General features: G+C 46.1%; 1 protein-coding gene across 1 annotated transcript in view; it reads left to right on the top strand.

The window, feature by feature from the left end:
• The window catches only part of LOC130490400 (integrin alpha-X-like), a 30,775-nt gene that overhangs the window by 9,209 nt on the left and 3,473 nt on the right, over positions 1–18,093 (top strand). The window contains exons 10-25 of the mRNA XM_056864227.1: positions 1,697–1,761; positions 2,226–2,361; positions 2,458–2,594; positions 3,558–3,698; positions 3,896–4,099; positions 5,813–5,943; positions 6,577–6,740; positions 7,835–7,986; positions 8,320–8,451; positions 8,945–9,018; positions 9,646–9,787; positions 13,314–13,424; positions 15,343–15,425; positions 15,509–15,592; positions 17,506–17,578; positions 17,687–17,794. Of these exons, the coding sequence (XP_056720205.1) occupies positions 1,697–1,761; positions 2,226–2,361; positions 2,458–2,594; positions 3,558–3,698; positions 3,896–4,099; positions 5,813–5,943; positions 6,577–6,740; positions 7,835–7,986; positions 8,320–8,451; positions 8,945–9,018; positions 9,646–9,787; positions 13,314–13,424; positions 15,343–15,425; positions 15,509–15,592; positions 17,506–17,578; positions 17,687–17,794 (1,937 nt within the window). The remainder of the gene's footprint in view (positions 1–1,696; positions 1,762–2,225; positions 2,362–2,457; positions 2,595–3,557; positions 3,699–3,895; positions 4,100–5,812; positions 5,944–6,576; positions 6,741–7,834; positions 7,987–8,319; positions 8,452–8,944; positions 9,019–9,645; positions 9,788–13,313; positions 13,425–15,342; positions 15,426–15,508; positions 15,593–17,505; positions 17,579–17,686; positions 17,795–18,093) is intronic.

Raw genomic sequence — 18,093 nt, forward strand, 5'->3', positions numbered from 1 at the left:
AGGGCAGCAGGAAAAGAGGAAGACGCAACAAGAGATGGATTGACTCAATAAAGGAAGCCACAGCCCTCAATTTGCAAGATGTGAGCAAGGCTGTCAAAGATAGGACATTTTGGAGGACTTTCATTCATAGGGTCGCCATGAGTCAGAAGCGACTTGACAGCACTTAACACACACACACACACACACACACGAGTTGCATTGATGTAAAGGTATAGTTGAACATACGCTTGCTGCTTTTAAAAACAGATCTGATGAAGTAAGTACTTCAGTACTGGAGAACAGAAGGGCATCAACAGGGAGAGAAAATGCAAAATAAGTAGGGTTATCAACCTCCAGCTACTAGCTGGAGATCTCCCTGTTATAACTGATCACCACCAGATAGAGATCAGTTCCCCTGGATAAAATGGCCACTTTGGCAATTGGACTCTATGATGTTGAAGCCCCTCCCCAAACCCCACCCTTCTCAGGCTCTGCCCCCAAAATCTCCTGGTATTTCTCAACCTGGAGCTGGCAACCCTAAGGATGTGTGTTTTCTTTTCTTCTTGTAAAGATCCCTAGGAGCATTCCTGCACTTGCACAGTAGAACGGGAGGTTGATTAACCTTTTAAAAATAAAAATGAATGATTTTAAAAAATGTAAAAATAATTTTAAAAAAGAACTTTGTGTATTCATTACTGGTAATGTCATTAATGCCCTGACCTGGAGGGCCCAGGCTATCCTGATCTCGTCAAATCTCAGAAGCTAAGCAGGGTCAGCCCTGGTTAGTATTTGGATGGGAGACCACCAAGGAATACCAGGGTTGCTGTGCAGAGGAAGGCACTGGCAAACCACCTCTGTTAGTCTCTTGCCATGAAAACCCCAAAAATGGGTCGCCATAAGTCGGCTATGACTTGATGGCACTTTACATACACACAATGTCATTAACACTATGCTTCTGATGCTTAGGACATCCGTTCACCCACATTTTGTGTGTGTATGTTAAGTACCGTCAAGTCGCTTCCGACTTACGCCAATCATATGAATGTATGACCTCCAAAACGTTCTACTGTTAACAGCCTTGCTCAGGTCTTGCAACCTGGGGGTCATGGCTTCCTAGATTGAGTCAATCCATCTCATGTTGGGTCTTCCTCTTTTCCTGCTGCCTTCAATTTTTCCTGGCATTATTATCTTTTCCAGTGACTCTTCTTATAATGTGACCAAAATATGATAGCCTCATTTTAGTCATTTTAGCCCGTAGGGTCAGTTCAGGCCTGATTTGATCTATAACCCACTGATTTGTTTTTTTGGTGGTCCACGGATTCTGAAAAAGTCTCCTCCAACACCACATCTCAAATGAATCAACTTTCTTCCTGTCAGCTGTCTTCATTGTCCAACTTTCACACCCATACACAGTAATGGGGAATACTATAGTATGAATTAACTTGATCTTGGTCATCAGTATCACATCCTACACTTATGGATCCTTTCTAGCTCCTTCATGGCTGCCCTTCTCAGTCTCAGTCTTAACCCACATTTTACCGGGAAGTAAAAATGGCAGAGAAATAGCTCAGGGGGAGGAGGGAATTGTGTACTCCTCCTGGTATGGGTGAGTGCTGTGATAGCTTCATGACCTGGAGAAAAGATGTCAGACTGACGTTCCCCAGAACTGCATATTTGGAAAGGCTTATTCTTTATTTTGCTGTTTTCTCTTGAAAAGGGACCTCTGGCAGTTCATTTCAGCAAGAACTCTCGCAAGGTGGATTCAGCATACTCCTCACCCCAGTGAGTATACGCATCCACCTGTTAATTTAGATACCTTTACCTGTTTCATGCATCGGTTCAGGAAGAGAAGGCATTCAGGCTCTTCTGGGGAAGAGGAGAAGGAAGTGAAGTCTCTGTCTTTGCACACCTCAGCGTGGTGTAGTGGTTAAGAGCGGTGGATTCTGATCTGGAGAACTGGGTTTGATTCCCCGTTCCTCCACATGAGCGGTGGACGCTAATCTGGTGAACCAGGTTGGTTTCCCCACTCCTGCACGTGAAGCCAGGTGGGTGACCTTGGGCTAGTCACAGTTCTCTTCAAACCTTCTCAGCCTCACCTACCTCACAAGGTGTCTGTTGCGGGGAGAAGAAGTGAAAGTGATTGTAAGTTGGTTTGATTCTTCCTTAAATGGTAGAGAAAGTCAGCATATAAAAACCAACTCTTCTTCTTCTGTCTCTAACATTTTATGTGCTCTCCTCCTGTACAGGAGCATGTGGTGTCGGGAGCTGTTGGTGCCTATGGCTGGGCTGGGGGTCTGGAGGAAGAGTCCTTGGGAGACCTTCCCGAAATACATTTCATCAACATATCTTTGTCCAGGGTGGACCTAAACGACTCATATCTGGGTGGGTGAGGCAGGCGCACCTTTCTCTCTGCCCCTCCCCATGCCCTTGCCTATTCCTCTGGTTAAGATGTTCCTCTCGTCTTTCTGTGACCAATAGGCTATGCTGTGGCACTGGCTCATCGTGGCCAAAGGAAGTTCTATGTAGCCGGGGCTCCACGGTACCAACATATTGGGAGGGTCATCGTCTTTGAAAGGCAGAGTAAGCAGCCAATGGCCGTCATTGGGGGCAAACAGGTAAAAGGGAAGAACTGCAATGTGGATCAATCTGTTGTTCTTTTCATGCTGAGCAAGCAAGATATCTAGGAGTAAAGGCAGGCCTACAAAGCTTGCAGGACAAGTCCCCTGTCGACTTGTACTCACCCCTTTTGAGGCAGACAGACATCCAACCTGAGTTGAGACCAAAAGCAATAGGTTCTTCCTAGTCCTACTGGCAAACATGAGACCACTTCTCCATACCGCTGCCAGTAGAGGAATAAAGGTGGTGGCAGCGCTATCCCTTGGGTATGCTAAATTGGGGTGACTGACTGGGGCCCTGAGCTTTGCAAAGTAGGGGAGCCAGAATGGTGTAGTGGTTAAGAGTGGTGGTTTGGAGCGGTGGACTCTTATCTGGAGAACCGAGGTTGATTCCCTGCTCCTCCACATGAGTGGCGGACACTAATCTGGTGAACTGGGTTGGTTTCCCTGCTCCTACACATGAAGCTAGCTGGGTGACCTTGGGCTAGTCACAGCTCTCTTAGAGCTCTCTCAGCCCCACCTACCTCACAGGGTGTCTGTTGTGGGGAGGGAAAGGGAAGGTGATTGTAAGCTGGTTTGATTCTCCCTTAAATGGTAGCGAAAGTCGGCATATAAAAACCAACTCTTCTTCTTCTTCTTCCCTGATCAATCACTGGGCAGTGAGGTTGCTGTAAGATCTGCTGCCAGAAGATCTGCAGAGGTTTAGGAAGAGAACTTTTGTGGGACTGGTGGCAGGGTTTGTCCCAACCCCCTCCCCCGGAAAGCCCAGGGCGGTGGTAATGGGAGGGGGCATGGAGTTTTCTCAGCAGCAGAAGAATCTCTCCCTGTGCCCCCCTGTTGACTACATTTCCGTCTAAACCAGATAGCCAGGTGCCAGAATAATACTCCTGTAATCTAATTCAATATATTCTCATTTCTCTTATGTATAAGCATGCACAGTCATGTTCTTCTCTTTTGTTTCAGGTGGGCTCCTACTTTGGTGCTGAACTTTGCACTGTAGACCTAGATGCAGATGGGAACACGGACCTCGTCCTGATCGGGGCTCCCCTTTACTACAATGGGAGACAAGGAGGGCTTGTTGAGATCCACTCCATCAATGGCACGGTAAGCCAACCAATTAGGATGTAAGGAAGCCATGGGGAGGCGATACCTATGTTACTTTCCTTTAGGCTTCAGGCCAAAACATATCTCTATACCCAGGCTTTTAATGAAGGGGTTTCTTTTTTATGGCTTAGACCAAGGGGGACAGGAGGATGCTATGCCGGCTCCCAAGACTGACTCTTCATGTTCCTCATTTCCAGGGTCGCACCAATTACCTTCAGACACTTCGCGGGATCTCTGGCAGCAGTCTGGGCCGCTTCGGGTCTGCCCTCTCCTCCTTGGGGGACGTGACCGGGGATGGCCTCGCGGACGTGGCCATTGGGGCCCCCATGGAAGATGAAGAGCGTGGGGCCATTTACATCTTCCTTGGAGAAAGAGACAGGCTGAGGGAACAGTACAGTCAGGTGGGTTTGAGGGCCAAATGCATTCGTAGCAAATGGATTCACTTGTTTGATTCACAAGTGAATTTGCTTTCTCTTTAAAGCTAAGAGAGGCAGTCTGGTCCAGTAAGTTGAGTAGGCTTGCCAGTGAAGTGGGAATAACATAGGGCCAGCATGGTGACGACACTACATTACTGGCAGAAAATAGTGAAGATTTGAAACAACTACTGCTGAAAGTTAAAGTGCCAAAGCAGGACAACAGCTGAACATCAAGAAAACAAAAGTAATGACTACAGGAGAATTACACAACTTTAAGGTTTCAATGAGGAAATTGAAATTGTTCAAGACTTTCTATTCCTTGGCTCCACCATCAACCAAAAGGGAGACTGCAGCCAAGAAATCAGAAGGTGATTGAGACTGGAAAGGGCAGCCATGAAGGAGCTAGAAAATATTTTGAAGTGTAAGGATGTGTCACTGGCCACCAAGACTAGATTAATTCATGCCATCGTATCCCCTATTACTATGTATGGGTGTGAAAGCTGGACAGTGAAGAAAGCTGATAGGAAGAAAATAGATTCCTTTGAAATGTGGTGTTGGAGGAGAGTGTTACGGATTCCGTGGGCTGCCAAAAAAACAAATCAGTGGGTTACAGATCAAATCAAGCCTGAACTGACCCTAGAAGCAAAAATGACTAAACTGAGGTTGTCGTATTTTGGTCACGTCGTGAGACGACAAGAGTCACTGGAAAAGACAGTCATGCTAGGGAAAGTTGAGGGCAGCAGGAAAAGAGGAAGACCCAACAAGAGATGGATGGACTCAATAAAGGAAGCCACAGCCATCCACTTGCAAGATCTGAGCAAGGCTGTCAAAGATAGGACATTTTGGAGGACTTTCATTCATAGGGTCGCCATGAGTCGGAAGTGACTTGACGGCACTTAACACACACACACACACACAGCGTGGTGTAGTGGTTAAGAGCGGTGGACTTTGATCTGGAGAATGGGGTTTGATTTCCCACTCCTCCACATGAGCGGCAGACTCTAATGTGGTGAACCGCGTCTCTTAGAGCTGTGAAGCCTTCTTCGGTGGTACGAATAATACAGTTCTGAATATATATATGACATTGTGAAAGTACATGAATTATGAGAAAATAGCAATCCTTAGACTGAGTAAAATGACGTTTGTAAAGTGTAAAGTCTAAAATTTGTTAATATTTGTTCCATCCAGAGTTGACTTTATAGTCTTCGGCTCCTATAGAAGTATACCTATATAATATATAGGTAATATATCAGCAAGACACACTAATTACTTGCCATTTGACCCAATACACTGCTTGATGTATCCACATCCTTAAGAGCCCAACATACAACAGAAGGTGAGACAGTGAAGCCAGGTTTTAGCGTATAAGAAATAAAGAAATTCACAGGGAGCTTCACTGTACTAGAAGGGCTTTTAGATATTTCTTACTGCCCATTATGTTATGATTATAATATTAGGATGTGTGACAAATTATAATTTTATACTGACCACTGATGAAGGCCTTTCCAGGCCGAAACACGTCTGGTCCTTTTTGGATCTCATATTGGTCAAAGAAAGATTGTACATCGCAGTTGTTTATGTTTGTATATACTGAATGTGAAAGAGCCCTATAGAAGTATACCTTTCACAGTGTCATCAAGATGTATAAAGTTAAAATGGCCTCCTGGTCTGTCTCTACCTTCTTCTCGACCTGTACAGCGGATCGCTGCCACCACTCAATCCCCTGAGCTGAAGTTTTTTGGCCAGTCCATCCAAGGAAGAATGGACCTGAGTGGAGATGGATTGACTGACATGGCTGTTGGGGCGATGGGAAATGCGGTGCTTCTTCGGTAAGATTTTTTTAAAACCCTGTATTATTAATTGTTTCATTTTCCCTTTTTTGTTATCTTCCTTGAGCAGATTCCGGAGAGGTGGGGTAGAAGTCCTCTAAATAAATAAAAATGGGGTGGAGGCAGTTCATGGTTGTGGATAGAGGGCAAAAAATAGTGGTTAATAAGTGTGGGGTGGTCTCTGCGCCTCCCCTCCCAGACCTCCCACACCCCGCCCTCTTCAGACTCTACCCCAACAGTCTCCCAGTATTTCCCAACCCAGAGCTGGCAACCCTAGTCCCCACCCTATTATGTTAACATGGTTGCCACTTCGACATAGGGTTGCCAACCTCCAGGTACTAGCTGGAGATTTCCTGCTATTATAACTGATCTCCAGCTGATAGAGATCAGTTCACCTGGAGAAAATGGCCGCTTTGGCAATTGGACTCTATGGCATTGAAGTCCCTCCCTTCCCCAAACCCTGCCCTACTCAGACTCCGCCCCAAAGACCTCCCACTGGTGGTGAAGAGGGACCTGGCAACCCTACTTCAACAGGGCTTGCCAAGCAAGGGAGCTATGGGGGGGCCTGTTTGGAGTGACTGTCATTTCAGGGAGTCGCTGGTCAGGAATGATCCCATCTTCTGTCCCTCTCAGATCCCAGCCCATTTTCACCGTCATCTCTTCGCTGAATTTCTCGCCTCACTCAGTACCCCCAGATGATCCCAACTGTGCAAGCGGGGAAGTTTCAGGAGTTGGCCCACGCGGGAGCCTCTGTCTTTGTTTCACCCTGAAACTCATCAGCACCAAATGGACTTCTGGTAAAGGCCCCTACTCAGCCCGTAAACATTGAGGCCAACCCATGTGATGCACATCTGTGTCCTCCCTGGGGTTGCCAACCTCCAGGTGGGCCTGGAGACCTCCCAGAATTACCGTTGCTATCCAGACGACAGAGATCAGTTCCCTTGGAGAAAATGCTGCTCTGGAGGATTTGCTTTGGCATCTTTGGAGGATTTGCTTTGGCAACTTGGAAGGCTTTAAGAGGAGAGTGGACATGTTCATGGAGGAGAGGGGTATTCATGACTTCTGGTAAAAATGGATACTAGTCATGATGCAGACCTATTCTCTCCAGGATCAGAGGAGCATACATTAGATGCTTTGGAACACAGGCAGAATAATGCTGCTGCAGTCATCTTGTTTGTGGGCTTCCTGGAGGCACCTGGTTGGCCACCGTGTGAACAGACTGCTGGACTTGATGGACCTTGGTCTGATCCAGCATGACTTTTCTTATGTTCTTATAAGGATGGACTCTATGATATTATGCCCAGCCTTTGGCAGGCTCTGCCCCCAATTCTCCAGGAATTTCCCAAGCTGGAGCTGGGAACTGTATGATTCCATCACATCCAATTTAGTCCTCAATCACTCCATGTTGTCCAGTGTTTCTCTCTAGTTCTTTTATAGATACTCTAACTGCATTTCTTTTTTAGATAAATTCTTGGAGATTTTGGGGGAAGAGCCTTGCGAGGGTGGGGTTTGGGGAGGGGAGGGACTTTAATGGCATATTATTATTTATTATATTTCTAGCCCACCCTCCCCAGCCAAAACCATGGAGTCCACCTTCCAAAGCAGCCATTTTCTCCAGGTGAACTGATCTCTGTTGCCTGGAGATCAATTGTAATAGTGGGAGATCTCCAGCCACCACCTGGAGGTTGGCAACCCTACCTGAGGGGCTCTTATTTCACACTTTTAAATCCCTTAAAATGGTGTCGTAATCCATGGGTCGAAGTCATGGATGCCCTCACGTCTACTTTGGCTCTTGATTGTTCATTCACTTCTCTCTTTCCTCATCAGTTTAATCATTCAAGTGCACTCTGCTCCTTTTGAATGAGCCATCTTTGTGTTTTTCCAAAACCAGGCGCTCTCCAAGCCTCAGTCTCCTTTGATCTCCGTGTTGACGCCAACCAGCCTGTACCACGCCTGACTCTAGAGAAAGAGGAACGCAACATCTCAGAAACCATCCACTTGGGGATGGTGCCGGTCTGTGTCAACAAGACACTTCTGGCTCAGGTAGACAGACATTCCTGCATCTAAGGTATCCTGGGAATTGCAGTTCTGTGTGGGAAGAGAGTTTAGGAATCCCTAAGGGAGAATTCTCAGCATTACTGATCTCTGAATTTCTTTGGGGAAATACATGACATCTAAAGTGATATAAAATGAGTACAATTTTGCAATGTAGATAAAAGGACACACCTGTCAGGTAAGCCAATGCTTTACGGAAGCTCACGGTATTTTGAAGCATGGCTAAGCAGTAGCTCATGGCAGGGGATTACACTCCTGGGAGAAAATTTTGATTTGAGCGAAAACTTATGCTCCATACAATATTTTTTTAATGTCTTCCAGCTCTGCTTGGATGATACTGTCTCTCCACTAGTGCTGAAGGCAAATTTCTCAGTTGCAGCAGAACCAGACACCTCTGCCAGGAATCTACAACCCATTCTTGAACCTGGGACCAATTTGTCCACCACCATTGAGGTAGCTACCCGACGTTTTCCCTGCCTTTTCATCAAGGAGCTCAGGGGAATGTTCATGGTTCTCTGCTGCCTCACTTTTATCTTCACAGTGACTGGCCTAAGGTCACTCAGTGGTCATCAGTGAGTTAGGGTTACGAACTTCCAGGTAGTAGCTGGAGATCTCCCTGCTATTACAACTAATCTCCAGCCAATAGAAATCAGTTCACCTGGAGAAAATGGCTGCTTTGGCAATTGAACTCTATGGCATTGAAGTCCCTCCCCTCCCCTCCCCAAACCCCACCCTTCTCAGGCTCTGCCCCAAAAATCTCCAGGTATTTCCCAACCTGGATCTGGCAACCCTACAGTGAGTGGATATTTAAACTGGGGTATCCAGAGTCCTAGCCCAATACTCTAATCACAGCAACACATTGGCTCTTGGGAACTGCTTTCTGGGCAAAATAACCAGCGCCAGAGATCTATCTTCCTATGCTGTCCTTTCTCTCCCCTGCTCTCAGGTTCCTTTCCAACAGAATTGTGGCTCGGATGACATTTGTATGTCTGATCTTCGGATCTCTTTTAACTTTTCTGGGTAAGCAGCATCTTTTGTTGAGACACACATTGATCTTCCTTCCACCATTTTTAATCTTCCCAGCAACCCTCTGAGTAGAGTTGCCAACAGGCCTGGAGAAAAAATGTCCTCCTGTCCCTTTGAAAGAGGAAATGCTCAGCCGAAGCTTTTGATAGTACGGTGGTAAATGACACCACCTGGTTAACAATTTCCTATTAAACCTCTATTAAAGGGAAGAGATTCTCCCCCACACCAGGCAATTAGCATCCCTACAGGTTCTGTGGTAGCTTAACCTGAGTGCGTGTGACTGGCCCAAGGTCGCCCAGTGAGCTTTGCGGCAGAGTGGAGATTTGACCTGAGTCCTGGTCTTTCATCATTACCCCACAACAGCTCTGTAGACTCTTGGCTGCTATGAAGCCCTGTGTGAGCCAAGAAGCATGCCTTGCAAAGTCAACAAAGATGCTGGGGGTGTGGTGTAGTGGTTAAGAGCAGTGGTTTGGAGTGGTGGACTCCCACCTGGAGAACCGGGTTTGATTCCTCACTCCTCCACATGATTTCACAAAGTGGGGTGAAGGGAAAAGGACTTGCAAGAGTGCCCTAAAATTTGTTGCTTGGATCTGAGCAGATATTTCTGTCGCTGAATTTCAGGTCAAAGGGGCTTAAATTGACTCCCAGTTTCATACTGAACTTAACCGTGAAACTAGAAAATGCGGGTGAGACGGCCTATGAGGCAGGCCTTTCCTTCTACTATCCGCCTATTTTGTCTTTCCAGGGAGCTTCAGTTCTTCAGGTGAGTTGGGAGGGGCATAGAGAGGAGGAGAACTGGGAGAGATGGGAGGTGCGGGGATGCCAGTAAGACAACAGAGGTCTTGTGGGGTTGGGGTTGGTGTGTCTATGATGCAGGCCCTAATTATATATATGAAAAAATTTTAAATAAAAAGTTGCCACAAGTGATTGCAATATTGAAAGAGGGAAGAGGCTACTTAACCCATCCCCTTGGGCTTTTTCCTGTTCATAATCCCCCCACCCCAGCTCCCATAGAGAAAAATGCAGGTCCCTGCATCTTTTTTCTTGTAGGAGGGGGAAAGCAGTAGACTTAGGGTTGCCAACCTGGAGAAAATGGCTGCTTTGGCCATTGGACTCTATGGCATTGAGGTCCTTCCCCTCCCCAAACCCCTCCCTCCTCAGGCTCCGCCCCAAAAACCTCCCACCAGTGGCGAAGAGGGACCTGGCAGCCCTAAGTAGACTTCCCCGTTGCCCACCACTGCTTGAACTGGCATTCGGAGAAAAATAATAACAACAAAAAGCAATGTTGCTGATGTTGCTATGTCACTTCTGGGTGAAAACACGAAAGTGACATAAGGTAGCTCAACGAATTGCTGGAAACTATGATTTTACCATAGACTCAGCTATTCCTAGAGCTACCCTTTGTCACTTCCAGGTTTTACCCATTAGTGGTGTAGAGGTATTGCTAACATCATGTGCATCCCCATGTCTAGGGTTGCCAACCTCCAGGTAATAGCAACTATGAAACACAGCAACAATTGCAAAACTTAAATAATTGAAATAGTGTTATTCAATTCTCATATACATTATTAGCAACATCAAACTCACTTAACAAATAAGCTATTTTAAGCAAACAGTAACAAAAAATCAGAGTCCATTGAGTCAAGGTTCAAAGTCCTTTTGACTGTAAGTCCCATAGGTTGAGGAGTTTCAAGAGGTATGGTTGATTATGTTTCCATTTATACAGAAGTCCGGTAGTCTTTCTGTTTCGGCTTATAAAAAGCCTTTCTCAGCGACCACTACATGAGACAAATCATAATTTTGCACTTATACAGTGCAAAAGCGGCTTACAGAGGAACCAAAATTAACAGGTTATAAAATACCAAAATAATAAAATATAATGTAAATTTGTAAAGTACTTACACGCGAGCTGTTAGTAACTGGCTTTCGCGTTGGCAAAGTAGCCATATTACAATCTCTTTTTTAAGAGCTAGGTCACATGATCCGCCTAGGCAGAAGCATTGTGGTTTAAAGGTACAGAGAGCCATAATAATATGACTCCTTCCATCCGTCCCACTTAAAGGATAATCTACCATATAGCCAGCTGCTTCGCTTAAAAAGAAATTCTACAGAGCAGTCTGACTTCATACAAGCAGCTCAGAGACTTAATTATGATTTTCAACAACGTGGCTACCCAAAGCACATTATTCAAAATGCTATGATAAAAACTAAAAGCTAACCTAGACATGAATTATTTACAGAATCACCAGTACAACCAGAAACACGGATCACATGTGTCCTGCAGTATACTTCAATGTCTTTTTTAATTAGTAAAATCCTTCGGAAACACTGGCACTTAGTGCAACAGTTACCTGGTTGCCAAATACCACCGCGCATTGCGTATAAGCGCACGAGGTCTTTTAGAGATATTCTGGTACATAACATTCCACGTCCACTGTCATCCTCACACCTACCAAAGGGTAACTTTAAATGTGGATCATGTCAAAGTTGTAAATTTATGTTGACAGTCCGTGAGATTACTAATCCCGTGACTGGTCGAACTTTCACCATTGATAGCTTTAACAACTGTGATTCTCGGTGCCTGATTTATGTAATTAGATGTGCCTGCCCTCTTTGGTACATTGGCAAAACCCAAAGGCCAATTAAATATCGCATTAGTGAGCACAGGTCCAGGGTTCGAAACTGGACCTTAGAAGCTCCTCTGACACCACACTTCTTAGAAAAGAACCATACTGACGAAGAGTTGTCATTTTTTGTTCTATGGCATTTTACTAGTGTCAACAGGTATGATAAGTCTGATGTAGAACTTATACTAAGACGCCAAGAATCTAAATATATCCATTTATTTGACTCTGTATATCCCAAGGGACTCAATACATCACTGGACTTAGCATGCTATCTGTAATATACTGTAATCAATGTGTGTATTATTATGGCTCTCTGTACCTTTAAACCACAATGCTTCTGCCTAGGCGGATCATGTGACCTAGCTCTTAAAAAAGAGATTGTAACATGGCTACTTTGCCAACGCGAAAGCCAGTTACTAACAGCTCGCGTGTAAGTACTTTACAAATTTACATTATATTTTATTATTTTGGTATTTTATAACCTGTTAATTTTGGTTCCTCTGTAAGCCGCTTTTGCACTGTATAAGTTTATGATTTGTCTCATGTAGTGGTCGCTGAGGAAGGCTTTTTATAAGCCGAAACAGAAAGACTACTGGACTTCTGTATAAATGGAAACATAATCAACCATACCTCTTGAAACTCCTCAACCTATGGGACTTACAGTCAAAAGGACTTTGAACCTTGACTCAATGGACTCTGATTTTTTGTTACTGTTTGCTTAAAAAAGCTTATTTGTTAAGTGAGTTTGATGTTGCTAATAGTGTATATGAGAATTGAATAACACTATTTCAATTATTTAAGTTTTGCAATTGTTGCTGTGTTTCATAGTTGCTAACTACTGTACAGCACGCTAACTTTTGTCTGCCAACCTCCAGGTAATAGCTGGAGATCTCCTGCTATTACAACTGATCTCCCGCCGATAGAGATCAGTTTACCTGGAGAAAATGGACGCTTTGGCAATTAGACTCTATGGCATTGAAGTCCCTCCCCTCCCCAAACCCCGCCCTCCTCTGACTCCGCCCCAGATACCTCCCGCCGGTGGCGAAGAGGGACCTGGCAACCCTACCCATGTCCCTGGCTCCAGCCCTCACACCGCTTGTCAGGCGTGGCCTGGCAATCCTAGGAAGCAGCCAAATGTGTTACTGTTTTTGAGAACCCAGCTCTGCTATTAGCATTTTAAAATGGAAAAGCAAACACACATCCCCCCCCCTTAAAATGCTATTAACAAAGCAGGGAGTCTAGTTTTAAACAGTGAAACGAAGAGAGATTGAAGAGTTAAGCCCTTTTCTCCCTTTCCTGCATGGCCCCAGGCAAAGCCAGGCTGCGCAAGCCTAGAATTTTGTGTGTTATTAATATACCAAGATGTGATCTCGGTCTCACCTGTGTTAGCCATCAGAGCCAGAGGGTCCCAACATGTCCCAGCAGCTCTTGCCTTACAGAGCCAACTCTGTGGGCCGGTATTTTGACTTGTCGTAGAGTTTTACCAGCCAACCATTCACTACTGGAGGAGGCAGGAATGATCTATTCTAAGCCTTCAACCTGCCGATTTTATTGTGGCCCTTTTGCTGCTTCAGGGTAAACAAACAGCTCCATTCATCCTCTGCAACCCACTTTCCGTTTGATCCGTTTCAATTCCTCCATATCCCCTTCTCCCCTTTACAGTCCAACTGGCGTCTGTCCCCTGCCTGTAAAATGCACGGATCCCAGGGAAACACATCTGTCCGTCACAGCTCCTGCCGTTTCAGCCCACGGGATCTCAAGGAAGGCATGCAGGTAACAAATGGAAGCAAGGGGACAGGAAAACGAGTGGGTCAGTGAAATTCAAGAGTTTGGTTGCGAATGAAAGAATGAATACAGGGGCAGTCCTTGTGATTCTGGGGCCCAATCCACCCTCCCCACCCACCCCCCACTGGGGCCTACCACCTCAGTCTCAAGCAAGGGTAAGGTTGCCAGGCCCCCCTTGGTCACCAGCAGGAGATGGGAGGGTTGGGTTGCCAGATCCAACATGGGAAACTCTGGAGATTTGGGGATGGAGCGTGACCACAGTGGGGTACATTGCCATAGATAGGGTTGCCAACCTCCAGGTACTAGCTGGAGATCTGCTATTACAACTGATCTCCAGACGATAGAGATCAATTCACCTGGAGAAAATGGCCGCTTTGGCAATTGGCCTTTATGGCATTTCAATCCCTCCCCTCCCCAAACCCCGGCCTCTTCAAGCTCCGCCCCAAAAACCTCCCGCCGGTGGCGAAGAGGGACCTGGCAATCCTAGCCATAGAGTCCACCCTCCAAAGCATCCATTTTCTCCAGGGGAACTCATCTCTGTAGACTGGAAATGAGCTGTAATTCCAGGGGATCCCCAGGTCCCACTTGGAGGCTGCCATCCCTAAGCAAGGGGCAACCTTGTTTGTGGCTTCCTAGAGGCACCTGGTTGGCCACTGTGTGAACAGACTGCTGGACTTGATGGGCTTTGGTATGATTCAGCAGGGCCTCTTTTATGTTCTCATGTTCTAACCCTCACAGTGTGTGCAAGGCAGGCGGGCAGGCACGGACAGTCACCACTGATTGCTCTTTTCTTTCTCCCTCCATTGGGGGAAAGAGCCATGGGCAGCTGAGCCCTCCTGGCCAGGGCGTTGGGCTGCTGCCCCAGGTGCCCCCTGGCTAAGACCGCTAGTGTTGCCAGCTCCAGGTTGGGAAATTCCTGGAGATTTTGGGGACTGGGGGAGGGACTTCAATAGGGTATAATGCCATACAGTCCACCTTCCAAAGCGGCCATTTCCTCCAGGGGAACTGATCTCTGTTACCTGGAGATCAGTTGTAATAGCAGGAGATCTCTAGCCACTGCCTGGAGGTTTGCAACCCTCCGCCCCAAATGAACCACCCCAAATGAACGTGTGAGAAAAAGAGAAGTGTAATAGCCAGGTTGTTTGTGTGCCCCAGTTGTTGGAAAAGCAAAAAGGAGCATCGAGAGAGATAGCTGGCTTTCGTTTTTAAAAACTGCGCTTCTCGTCCTTATGATAAACGTTCAAATGCACATATGCTGAAATCCCAGAAGTCAGATGAGAGGATTTCCACTTGGTGAGGCTGCTGAAAAGAGACCAGATTTTAGCACTACAGCAAATCTGTCTGGATGTTCTGTGGTTTCTACATCTTATTCTTTGATTTTTTCGGAACACTTATCTGGCATTTTCCCGGCATGTTCTCAAAATGGTATAAAACTAAAGCCGCAACCACATACCAATCAATACAAATAAGACAAAGCTTAAGCAATGCCTCTAAAGTGAAATCCCAAAGGTCAAAAAAGAAAGGGGAAATTTTATGGCCCTTTTGAAATTCAAGGAAAGAGGAACAATTCCTTAGGCCCAGAGGGAGTTGGTACACATGCGGTCATCTGTTAACTGATTAAATGGCAAGTATTGACCCCCGAAATTGCAGCTGAGACCACAAATTTCTGTTTTGAAAAGACTGGCGAGAGTGGATTGAGGAGCAAACTGTCACTGTAAACAGGAAAAGGTCCAAAATCCACGTGATGCTTTTTATTGTCAACCCAAAATGATACCAAAAAATTGTGCAAGATTTTGTATCTTGTTCTGGATTTTGCACGGGCCAATATGGCATACAACTTCTTCGCAAGCGGAATAGGGTACTGTGTTCAGCCTCAACCATTTCCAATGTCCACATTTCCCTCCAGACCCTCCTCCGGCTTTCCTTCCGTGTCTTCAGAAATGACTCCTGGGATGAAAAGCCTGTTTCCTTCACAGTCCGGGCCCAGAGGTAGGGGTGACCTCCTGCTTGTCAGTCTGTCCCTCTGACTTCCGATTCCGCAGCCCTAATTGTGGTTTACCTCTGCCTTCTAGCAAGAACGAGAATGACACCCTGGAAGATAATGAGGCCACGGAGTGGCTTCCTGTACTTCACCCTGTCAATGTCATCGTGAAGGGGTATGGCTCTTTTTCCCCCTTTTCTACCATCTCAACTTTCCCCCGTCTAAGAGCCTCTTTCTCCGGGATGGTCATGGAAGACTTCAGAGCAGTATATACCTTTCTGGGATAAGGGGCATAGCTTAGGGCTTATCTACAGTTTTGGGCACCCCAATTTAAGAAGGATGTAGACAAGCTGGAACGTGTCCGGAGGAGGGCAACGAAGATGGTGAGGGGTCTGGAGACCAAGTCCTATGAGGAAAGGTTGAAGGAGCTGGGAATGTTTAGCCTGGAGAGGAGACGACTGAGAGGTGATATGATAACCATCTTCAAGTACTTGAAGGGCTGTCATATAGAGGAGGGTGCCGAGTTTTTTTCTGTTGCCCCAGAAGGTCAGACCAGAACCAACAGGTTGAAATTAAATCAAAAGAGTTTCCATCTAGACATTAGGAAGAATTTTCTAACAGTTAGAACGGTCCTCAGTGGAACAAGCTTCCTCGGGAGGTGGTGAGCTCTCCTTCCCTGGAGGTTTTTAAGCAGAGGCTAGATGGCCATCTGTCAGCAATGCTGATTCTGGCTAGATGGCCATCTGTCAGCAGTGCTGATTCTGTGACCTTAGGCAGATCATGAGAGGGAGGGCACCTTGGCCATCTTCTGGGCATGGAGTAGGGGTCACTGGGTGTGTGGAGGGGAGGTAGTTTGGAATTTCCTGCATTGTGCAGGGGATTGGACTAGATGACCCTGGTGGTCCCTTCCAACTCTAAGATTCTATGATTCTACAAACAGGGTGAGTATCCCTTATCCGGACTGCTTGAGAGCAGAAGTGGTCTGTATTTCAGATCTTTCCGTCTTTTGGAATATTTGCATATACATAATGAAATATCTTGGGGATGGGACCCAAGTCTAAGCATGAAATTAATTTATGTTTTATATACACTTTATACACATAACCTGAATGTAATTTTAAACAATTTTTTTTTTAATTTGGTGTACATTGAACCATCAGAAAGTAAATTGGCATGTTGCTGAGGCCCTGTGAGTAATGCCTGCATGCTTGTTCAAAAAGTCTGGTTTCTGGGTCAATCCAGATATCAGATGTCCATAAGGGATACTCAACCTGTATTACAAAGTCTGCATGTTCATTGCGGAACATACGAGGACTTTGCATCATATGTGCAATGGGATTTTTCTGCCTCCCACACAAATGACCGACTCTTTTTTTGCTTGTGAGCAAGGCAGGAGGGGGAAAGAATTCTCCCCCTGGTGTTTTGGCATTTGCAAACTGCCTGGTGGGGCTGCTATTGGCTCCCTTGTTAAAATCACTGTTACTTATTGGATACACACAAGTTTCACAACAGAGCTCCAGTTTTGAATATGATCTTTCCCAGAAAGATTGTACCAAAGCATGTTTGGGAAAACAATCTGTGAGGCAGAGGGAAACCCGGAAGGAGGACTCAAAAATGATAAAAGTAAATATTTCTTCACACAACGCATAGTTAAATTGTGGAACTCCCTGCCTCAGGATTTGGTGATGGCTGCCAACTTGGAAGGCTTTAAGAGGGGAACGGACATGTTCATGTAGGAGAGGGGCATTCATGGCTACTAGTTAAAATGGATACTAGTCGTGATGCATCCCTATTCTCTCCAGGATCAGAGAGGCATGCCTATTACATTAGGTGCTGTGGAACACAGGCAGGATAATGCTGCTGCAGTCGTCTTGTTTGTGGGCTTCCTAGAGGCCTGGTTGGCCACTATGTGAACAGACTGTTGGACTTGATGGACCTTGGTCTGATCCAGCAGGGCCTTTCTTATGTCCTTATGTTCGTACAAGGACAATGTGGAAGTGAGAATGTGGGACAAAACCTCAGTGTGAAAGCAACCTGGGACTGGGACTTGTACCTGCATGAATTCCTTCCTTGTACCTTCTCCTCCAGGCTTGAGTCCACAAAATACCTAAAATTCTCTACTGAGATGCCAGAGACCAAGATTGTCACACACAGCTATGAGGTAACATATTGGCTCCTTTTACCATCTCCATACACACATGCACTGTCTCCGCCCCTCACTTGTCCTGATTCATGCCATCCATCCCTCCATCCATTTCTGTTCTGGTAGGTCAGGAATTTAGACAAGCGCTCCACCCCAGTCAATGTGACCTTCAATTTCCCCATGCGGACTACAGTGGGCTTTTTCTGGAATGTAACCTTGATCCACAGTGGAGAGGTGAGTATAGGGTTGCCAGCTCTGGCCTGGGAAATACCTGGAGATTTTGGGGGTGGAGTCTGGAGAGGGTGGGGTTTGGGGAGAGGAAGGACTTCAGCATGGTATAGTGCCATAGAGTCCACCTTCCAAAGCAGCCGTTTTCTCCAGGCGGACTGATCTCTGTCACCTGGAGATCAGTTGTAATAGAGGGAGATCGCCAGCCATCACCTGGAGGTTGGCGACCCTGAGTACATGAGGAGGACCAAGGGACTGTAACTGGGAGGCCCCTATAAGTCAGAACATCTGGACCTTTTCCAGTG

Source organism: Euleptes europaea, chromosome 18, assembly GCF_029931775.1.
Source record: "Euleptes europaea isolate rEulEur1 chromosome 18, rEulEur1.hap1, whole genome shotgun sequence".
Taxonomy (NCBI): domain Eukaryota; kingdom Metazoa; phylum Chordata; class Lepidosauria; order Squamata; family Sphaerodactylidae; genus Euleptes; species Euleptes europaea.